At 40.3% G+C, this 10,108-nt stretch overlaps 1 protein-coding gene across 2 annotated transcripts in view; it reads right to left on the bottom strand.

The window, feature by feature from the left end:
* DOCK1 (dedicator of cytokinesis 1) overlaps positions 1-10,108 on the bottom strand; it is a 263,271-nt gene that overhangs the window by 28,132 nt on the left and 225,031 nt on the right. For both annotated transcript variants that reach the window (XM_015632986.3, XM_015632987.3), the window contains exons 40-46: positions 9,619-9,723; positions 7,652-7,793; positions 7,340-7,418; positions 6,925-7,009; positions 6,053-6,139; positions 2,609-2,785; positions 1,915-1,998 (exon numbers count right to left, since the gene is read on the bottom strand). In XM_015632986.3, coding sequence (XP_015488472.1) covers positions 1,915-1,998; positions 2,609-2,785; positions 6,053-6,139; positions 6,925-7,009; positions 7,340-7,418; positions 7,652-7,793; positions 9,619-9,723 — 759 coding nt within the window. The remainder of the gene's footprint in view (positions 1-1,914; positions 1,999-2,608; positions 2,786-6,052; positions 6,140-6,924; positions 7,010-7,339; positions 7,419-7,651; positions 7,794-9,618; positions 9,724-10,108) is intronic.

Genomic DNA, 10,108 nt, shown 5'->3' with positions numbered 1-10,108 from the left:
TTTTGGCAACTCTGCTGCTTAATTTTGCAGAATTCACTGCAAACTTCAATTATTCCCTGTGTTTTATTTCCCTTTTTTTTTTTTTTTTGAATCTCGATCTGCTCGGCTGAAAAGAACGATAAAAACAACATTGATTTGAATTATTAAATAATCTTTGAAAACAATCTTTCAGAACAAAGGTATCATAAAATATGAGCATAAAACCTGAGTTTGGTGTGCAGCAGTTCTTTCATCTCTGTAGAAGGAGCACAAGGTTTTGATTTGCAGTGGTATTTTTCTGTTTTGCTGTGCTGTAAATACTTTAGCTAAATGCAGAGTGACTAATGTCCTCCATCATTCATTTCTCTGCCTTAATTTCAATCAATCATTTCATTATCTTCATGTTCAAATGAAAGATCAGCCTGAAATGGTGCAGTTGCATGGGAACACTTTTTTTGCCTAAGTTGGAAAAGCACCAAGAAGGACAGAAATGGACATTGCTCTGCTAATGGAATTTATCTGAATTAATAAGAGACAGAAACAAAATGTACACTTGGAGTTGGTGGGAATTATAGAAGGATAATATCCTGAATTCCACAGCACAATGGAGAAAGAGGGAAGGGGATGAAATAAAATGAAATTTAACTGGTCAGCTGGTAATACAATTGTCAGGCTCCTATTTCATATACCCAGATTGATTTATGCAGCAGGGAGAAAATTCTATGTGATTACAGAACTCCAAGCCCTGGATTATTGAAAAATGAAATCTCCTTTTTGCTTTCCATCACTGTCAGCCCAGGATGAACTCGACCCCTTCCAAGGCTCCCATACTCATCCCTCTCCCAATATTTGGGAGCAAACTGAAGTAAATGGAGAGGAATTTTAAATTTTAGGATCCCCTAAATGTGCATGAAATATCCAAGGTAATTTAAAAGTACTTAAAGGGCTTTTAGTGACTCTAATTTTCAGATATAAAAATAGATTTTGATCCCTTTTCTACGTTTTCCTGCTTCCTGTTGTTTTGGAAGTACAAAACTGATGGGAAATCATGTGTTTAAAAGCCCTGAATAATTAAAATACAATGTGATCAGCTGCCATAGCTATTTTCAAATTGCAATATTATTTTAATACACAAGTGTCACCAAAGTGAGCCTTTGCTGAGGGAAAGTGTGTTTGGAATTCCTTTGAAGCATCACTCTCAGAGGTAAAGACACAAAGCTGACACCAACTCAGTCTGCTGGGACCAAATTATTTTCCTCTATAAAACTTAAAACTTATAAAATTTAATCTTTTCTAAAAGCTCACAAGAAAATAAATTTTAAAAAGACTTCTATTAATTTTTTTTTAGACCAAAAGAGTTTTTTACTCACTGATAGTTTTATGGCCTTCAGAGGTTATTTTAGTTTTGAATTCTGTAGCTTTGGTTCTACTACCTCTTCAGATTGAAATCTACAGAAATGTAAATTATTCCCTTTATTATAAAGACAGAATTGAATATGAAAAGACAATGATTCACTTTCTTCTTCTGTGGGAAAAGAAAACATATCAAATCAACCTGGTATTTTTTTAGTTATCATAACATTATCCTGAGAAAAATGTCCAGTATGTGACTATGGAACAAAACTGGAATTGTCTCTTGTTTGCCCTGAAAACCATGTTCTCATCTGATACAGATGGGAGATTGTCACTCACTGTGTTTACAAAAAAAAAAGGAAAAAGAAAATATCTTGATCATATTTGTTCTTTTCAAGTTTATCAAAATGAGCAATTATGTCAGATTTGAAAAGATGAACTTTAACTCAAGCTCCAAGATGGATTTAAATGGCAAAGAAATGTACCCAAGGTGAGGACAATGTCTGAATTTCCTCCAAAGCGACACCAAGCTGCCTTTCCACAGCAGCTGCCTCTGCCAAACCTGACTTCAAGGTTTTTTACCTGCCAAGCAATCAGATCCTTCAGCTTCTCAATCTTGTCATGATCCTCTGGATGCTCGTGCATGTATTTTTCAGTAAAAAAAGCCTAATTGTGAGAGAGAATGAGCCATTATTTCAGAAATTGAAACATCAGAGGAATGAGCTACAATGAAGAGAAACTGATCAACTTAAAAATTCTGTCAAGTAACAGCTACAAACACAAAGTGAAAATTATGGAAGCACAAAACCAGAGTGATTTGGGTTGGAAAGGACCTTAAATCCCATCCAGTGCCACCCCAGCCATGGCAGGGACACCTTCCCCTGTCCCAGCTGCTCCAGCCCCAATGTCCAGCCTGGCCTTGGGCACTGCCAGGGATCCAGGGGCAGCCCCAGCTGCTCTGGGAATTCCATCCCAGCTCCTCCCCACCCTCACAAGGATTTACATTCCAATATCCCATCCATCCCTCTGGCACTGGGAGCCATTCCCAGCCCTTGTCTCAAATCCCTCTCCATTTCCTCTTGGCCCCTTCAGGCCCTGAGCTCACCCCAGAGCTTCTCCTCTCCAGGCTGAACAATCCCAACTCTCCCAGCCTTTCCTCCCAGCAGAGCTGCCCCATCCCTCCTCTGGCCTCTCCCCACATCCCTCCCGTGCTGGGATCAGCTGAGGCCCAGCAGGACGGGGAATCCTGACGGAATTCCGGGAATTCCGGCGTTACCTTCTCGTAGTTGGCGAAGCCGCCCATGACGGCGGGATCCACGATGCCGTTGAGCAGCATGGACAGGGGGTTGATGGGGAGGTTGGGATCGTTCAGGTGCTGCTGCACCATGTTATTGATCTTATCATTGGTCAGCTGCATGGTTTCGATGGCGTTTTCCAGCGGGCTGATCTCCACCTAAAACCCCAAACAAAAGGAGATTTCAAACCAGGGTCGGAGTTTTGAACCTGCCCAGCAAAACCCCACGGGCAGAAATATCCCAGGCCTTCCAGAACTGAGCTCTTTGTGAGATTTTTGAGCAGTCACTACCAGAAAGGGTGATTTCAGGCACTGGGCATCTCTGTGCTGCAGTAACTGAGACGGTGATGGGTATCAGGGCTGGAAGTTAACTGCATTTTGCTGCTGCTGGAGGGATTACATCCCAGCACAACATCCAGAAGGGCTCTGGCAGCAACCACGTGAGGTGTTTGGGAGGATTATGGAGAACATCAGAGATTAAGGGTTGGTGAGTTTTAGCAGCACAAAGAAGATCCAGTTTAATGTAACAGTAAGAAAGAAATGATAACTTTAACGTGGGTTTTCTGATGGGAAATGTAATCCTAAGCCGCTCAAAAATCAAGATCTTTTTGCAGTGATTATTTTGGTGTGTTTCCAAGGACATCAAGTTGAATATGTTGATGAGATGACATCTAAACTATCTGCTGTGCTTTTTTCCCAAGAGGTCACGTTTTCTTCATCTGAGCATCTGGGAAATAAAGGGAGAAATTTTCTTTCTACCTGGACTTCAATGAAGAGAGTCCTCAGATGCCTTCATGGGGTGAATTAGCTCTTATGCTGTCTAAAACTTGCTTTATTTTAATTGTCTGACCTCCAGCTACTTTTTATTCCCAACTACCGTGTCTTTCAAGAAGTTCATGTTGAAAAAACAGCTTTAAGATATTTGAAATATTAGTGAATGGGCAGAGAATCAGTCACTTGCAGTGACCCAGAGTGTAGAGAGTCCTCACTGGAAGACACAGCCTGCTTGTATTAAAAAAATGATGTGGTAGGGAGAGGAAAGGAAGGTTAATTGAGGCCTGTGAGGAAAATGCAAGTGTATATTTGATTACAGCCTCATTTACATAAATGCTACATAAACAAAGCAGCACTTCTACCTGGCTATCAGTAGCTTACCCTGTTTCTGAGAACCACTTATAATCAAATCTCTTTAGTCGTTACTCTTACACCTGCCAGCTGATTACATCAAGGATGTTTTAATTAGCATTTTGAGCAGCCTGCCTGCTGAATTATTCTGGAAGGGAGGGAAGGAGCCTGGTGTTTCTGCTGGGAACAGGGAGCAGGCCAGGCTCGGACAGAGCCCAACGTGCCACGGGGGGAATCTGGACCAGGGAGTGAAGCCACGCTCAGCATCTGATTGGGCAAGAACTGCTGGGAACATCACAGGCTAAATTTAGGATTCTGTCATTTGTATTAATGGCCTTATAACTATGCAATAATGTGTTGATGAACCATTGCTTTTAAAGCTCTTGAGCATCTCCAGAAATTAGCACTCATTGAGCTGACAGCTTTTTGACTTTTCTGTAGCAGCAATCATGGCTTTCTTTCTCGTTCTCCTTTCTTTTACTACTCTTGTAACACTCCCCCTAATTTTTTAAAAGCAGATGGAGAATTGCCATCTCACTACTACAAACTGGGCTTTGGAACCTGGTGAAAGCTATTTATTTATTTATGATAAGTGTAAATTCTGAGCCTTGTTCCCAGTGCCTTCCTGACTGGGCACTCCTCACTCTATCCAGGGAAAACAGGAATGACATTCTCCTGAGACATTTCTACCAGTACAAAAATTCCAAGATAAAAACAAAACAGAGATGAGCATTTGTGCTTTTTAAACTCAAGTGTGATCCAAAATCTGATTTCTAACTGGTCTCAGCAAATTTTTCCCCTACAACTTCTTGTGTCCAGCTACAGCAAATCAGATACAGAATAACGAATGCTGGCCCCAAATTCCCTGCAGATAATGAACAGATTGCAAGGGTTTAGGTAAAAGTATTCAGAAGGAATTTGAAAAGCCAATAGGTTCCAAGCAATCCTGCATGTTCCTATGGGTTATGTAACATAATACACTGCATTTATGAAATTACTCCGTTCTCTCAGCACTGATTTGATGCCATCTCACCTCTCCCTTTAACGATATTCCAGTTCCATCAATAAAATATGAAACATGCAGAGCTGCTGGAGTATCCTGGTGCTTAGCAAGGGATCAATAATATCTGTATCCATAATCACAATTTAGCATTACAGGGATGTAAACCCTGTGATCCTCCTCACAACATTTTAGCTGACAGGGATCTTGAGGAAAGTCAATACCCATTTTGTAGGAGCTGTGCCAGAGGAGGTCAGAAGTTATCTGCAGCAGTCTTCTCACACCTTATTAAGTTCCATTCTGCTATCATTTCTCAGCTAAGCAACTCACACAACCCTTGCTCCCAAAAGGCTGAGAGGAAGCACTTTCCCAGGATTTGTGCCCATTCTGATGCCAGGCAGAGCATGGGGGGGGACACAAAGTGCCTGTCAGGATCTGCTCTCTGCCTTTACAAACAGCACTTCTTGCCATCATGAAGATAAATACAATCTTCTCCATCAGGGTTATATTGAAACTACCAAATTCATTAAAAATTCAATGTGTTTTATTCAGCTGCCTATTACTGTCACACATCACATTCATATTCTGTTACTATAGATACCATAGTAATTTTCTGCATTACTTCTGTTCATCCAAATACAACTGTCCAACATAACCTCAATGGAGCAATGAAAAAGGTTTTAATTAATCATATGCAAATTGTTCTTTTCCTTTAAAAATAAGCCTCACAAGAGAGATTTCAAAAACGCAGTAACAATGTTTTTATTGCTACTTAAAAATTACAGCTGCATAAGAATAATTTAATCTTAAAGGCGTTTAATGGATATGTCTTATCTAAACAGTCTAAATGGTTGAACAGAGAAATGAGTAATTTGGAGTTACTCTGTGAGGTTGCTGAGGGTATATTTAGCTAAATATGGAGAAGAAACAAAAACAACCTTTAATCACGAGTGGTAAGAAATGCAGACATACAATGCCTTTGATTATTGAGGTATTTTGAATTAATGACAATCAAAACACCCAGATCCTCTTTTCTGAAGTTCAGCCTAGATTCTCTGGGATGGAGCAGGGTTTTCCTACACCACCTCAGGTTTCTCTTGGTTCTAGGCACCTGCTGAGAGACACAAATGCTTTCTGGAAGGGCTGAAGGCCTTGGAGGGCTGGCTGCATTCCCTCAGGATGTGCCAGGTACAATCCCATGGATTCCTTCTTCACAGAACCAAGCACAGTCACACAAATGCTCCCTGGCTGTATAAAATCCCCATTTTTTTTTACACAGTCTCAATAAATCCAAATCTTACCATGAAAACTGATTTGACTTCAAACCACCTGAGGATGCCTGGTAATTTATAGGCTGTCACGTAGATGGTTCTCTCAATCCACATGTTCTGCAAAGGGAGCACAAGTTACCAGTGGAGAGCTGGGACCCTAAAACTGCACCCCCAGCACAAGGACCAAGGTGTGGCAGATTTACAGAGCCAGGGGGGAATCCCAAATGGAAGACGGAGCAGCACTGATTTAAACCTGGGATTTAGCAGGGAACAACTGCTCCCCTTCTGAAGGAGAACAGCACAGAAGGATCCCCTGGTTTTACTGGATGTTCATGGAATGCCAGACTGGTTTGGGTTGGAAAGGACCTTAAAAGCCATCCAGATCCAGGAGCAGGGACATCTTCTACTGGCCCAGGCTGCTCCAAGTCCCATCCAATCTGGCCTTGGGCACTTCCAGGGATCCAGGGGCAGCCCCAGCAGCTCTGGGCACCTGTGCCAGGGCCTCCTCACAGCACTCATTTTATTGAGCATTAGATGAAACAAATGGTTTAATTAAAAAAAAAAATAAGCAAAATATCACAAAAGGTATGAGTGACAAAAGATTTTCAAATGCCCTGACTGGAATCTTCATGGCAAGACAAGTTTCAGGTGTAACAATTTAAAATCCTTTCTCAGAAGAGCTGTAGTTACAAAATAAATACAGCTTTGCCTATTTTTTTTTTCCTATTGGTATAAATGAGAACATGATAAATTGGCTTAATTAACTTTCTATGAAAAATAATCCCTTTAAACCTAGAATTCATTTCTCAACAAGCAAAAGATAATGAATGGCTCAGATGCTCAAAATAGAGGGGGATAAACAAGCAAACCCAAAGTGGTTCATGTCCTTCATCATTTCTTACGGCAAATTCGTTGTCTGGGTTTTTCTCTCCTTTTCGAACAGGGCGTGAATACTCAAAGCGTTGGACTTCATTCACCCTGTAGAAACTGGAAAGAGGGAAAAGAACCACAAAATCACAGAATGGATTGGGCTGGAAGTGACCTCAAACACCAGGCAATTCCAAACCCCAAATGCACATTGAAAATCAAACACTGTCTGTTTAGGAATTGATACTAAATTCTAATGTTAAAAGAAGTTGATGAATTAATATGGGATCACTATTTTCCAGTGGGTTGGAATGTGTGCCAATATTAAAAATCACCATTGAAGGCCCTCACCCTAATGCCCACCCTCCATGGCTGTGAACAGATTCATTATCCAACAATAATGTGTTATAAAGAGGACTGAGAAAACAACAAAACCCAACCCAAACTCACCTCACGATTTGCTCTGACACCGGCCTGTGAAATTTCGAGGGTAAATCCAGCTTGGGCTTTACAGTGAAGCACTGAATATCTGAATTTCAGGGGTTAAGAAGTGAAAAGGGAATTTCACTCACACAGAGCAAAAGAGCTCAATAGGAACACACACCAAAAAAAAAAAGGACAAAACAGCAAAATTGATGCGTTACACCCGTCAGGGCAGAAGTGCAACAGGCTGGCCATAAATCCTTGACCTGAGCTGGTTGTACTGGTTGTACTGGTTGTACTGGTTGTGCTGGTTGTGCTGGTTGAACAGCCCAAGGATACACTGGCCAGAGGAGCTTTTGATGTCATCGCCGGGGGGTGACGTTGTCTTCATCTTCTCGGCGTTGGGGAACTGCGTCAGCAGCCGCGCCTCGAAGTCCTCGCGGCGCTCGTACTCCTTGCCCCGGTAGATGAACACCTTGTTCTGCAAACAGAGGCACCCACAGCTGGCACCAGCACCCCCAGAGCCAAAACCAGTGCTCCCAGTACACAACTGGGGCCTTGGGAGCGCTGACACCAACGCTGTTAGCACTTCTCAGCGAGCAAACAACCTCACGCTGTGTCGTAATCAATACTTTATCAGTATTTCTTCCTCACCTCCAATTCCACCCTGGGATCATTAAGACCACGTTTACCTTTAGGTATTTTTATATAAAAATATAAAAATATTTTTATATAAAAATACTAAAAAATCACCTCAAAATGTGATTTCAAGGATCAGCAACATTGGTGACCATTGAAAATATATTAAGGGGAATTATTACCGAATCCAAAGGTCTCCTCCACCTTCCACAGCTAATGATGGAATGGATGGCAATAAATAAACTGAATTAGGCTTTTTATACATAAAGATTTATTCAAAAGCTCTTGGGTGAGCAAAGAAGAGTAGCAGAGAAAAATAGAAACATAATGCAGATTTGAGGAAGAATGTAAAAAAATACTGACTCTTATAAAAAGACTCATATTAATATATTAAATTTTGTCCATAGTAAACTTTAAACTTTTCATAACTTTAAAATTAAGTTTATTGTATTTGTAAGCATTGGTTTCTTCTTTGCCAATAAAGAAAATGAAGAGCTATTTTACACAGTCCATTTATATGCTGAGTTCATTAAATTCAAAAGGAAAATGTAAAAGACAACTTGCATATTTTTAACTGATCAAACATATTAAAGCAAGTTTGGATAAAATTTGCATCTGAATATGCTTAACCTCATTACTCATCTCAAAATGAATACTTGGTGAAAAAATTATACAGCACTTATTAAAAAAAGGGTGTTTTGACTGGGGGTAGGAACTTGGAGTTGTTCACATTTGCCCAGCTGGGTTTAATTCTGCAATGGTGACTTCTGAAAAGCTCAGGAGGGGAAAGAAATGGAATAAGAGATGGCTAAGAAACCTCTGTGTAACTTTAATTTACGTATATACATTTGTAATTCCCAGGGAATGCTGGAACAGAGGGAAAAGTGAGGATCTTCTCCATCAGCAGGGCACTCAACAGCCTGGTTTTCAGAGGGCAAATTGGGAAGGAATTCATTCCTGGGAGGGTGGTGAAGCCCTGGCACAGGGAAGTTAAATAATAATGGGTTATTTCCGTGTCTCCTACTTCCAAGTGCCAGAGAATCATAATACAGATGCAATTCTGACATGTTATAGCCCTATTTTTCTTTAGCCACTAATCCAACCCATTAAAATCCTAATATTAGTGAAAAAACCCTTAAAATGTCACTGAAGCTACGATCCTGGCATCAAGCAGGTGACACATGTCCTAAATTGGCACATGGCACAGATAAATCAATGATAAAAATTGCTATTAAAGGTGTCACACACACCTTTGACAGTCAACTTCATTTTAATGAAGTGCTGGAAAGGACACTCACCTGAAAACATGGTCACATCCAGAAGGCTTCTCTACCACACTCATATATATATATATATATTATATTTATAAAAATATATTAACCTGTCAGGCAAAAATGTCACCATTTCAGATGGTTGTGACCCTGAGTGATGGACTGGGTCATTTATCTTCATTTCTAGTGATACCCTGAAGAAATACAAAGTACTGAATATGTTTGAAGAGAAAGTTTTTCTACTAAAATTCAACTATTCCATCTCCAGAAAGCAGAAAGGAAAAACCAGTGTTTGTTTTATTCACCTAAAAATCACCTGTCAGTGTCAGGCAGGTTTCTCCAAGCCAAGGGAAATTTCCAGAGCTGGAAACCTTTGTGGAAACAGATGACACTTACCCTTATGAATGTTGGGAATCCCTGGCCGTAGTATCCAACTGCAAAATAATCTGGTTTTGGTCGTATCACCTTCACAATGTTTTCATAGAACTGGGCTTGTTTTCTCTGCAAAATAAACAGGAGGGGTTTGAATAACCTGAGCTTTTAGGACATTCCTTATAATTAAGATCCTGTGTGAATCTCTAATTTGAAGATGTTTCATTCCCCTCTTTTTTGTCATCTTTCTATCAGATTCATGGTAATATTTGGCAATACCAGACTCTGTAGCCATGACTTTTCTACTCATCATGGTGAATCTGACTGTTCCCTAAGGAATGTCTCAATTTTGATGAACCTTATCATGGTGAACCTCACTGCTCCATATCCAATATCTCAATTTTGATGAACCTTATCATGGTGAACCTCACTGCTCCATATCCAATATCTCAATTTTGATGGACCTCGTGTTGGTGAACTTCATTGTTCCATATCCAATACCTCAATTTTGATG

Source organism: Parus major, chromosome 6, assembly GCF_001522545.3.
Source record: "Parus major isolate Abel chromosome 6, Parus_major1.1, whole genome shotgun sequence".
NCBI lineage: Eukaryota > Metazoa > Chordata > Aves > Passeriformes > Paridae > Parus > Parus major.
Note: the sequence above shows the minus strand (reverse complement) of the source record. Positions and strands in the feature narration are given on the sequence as shown.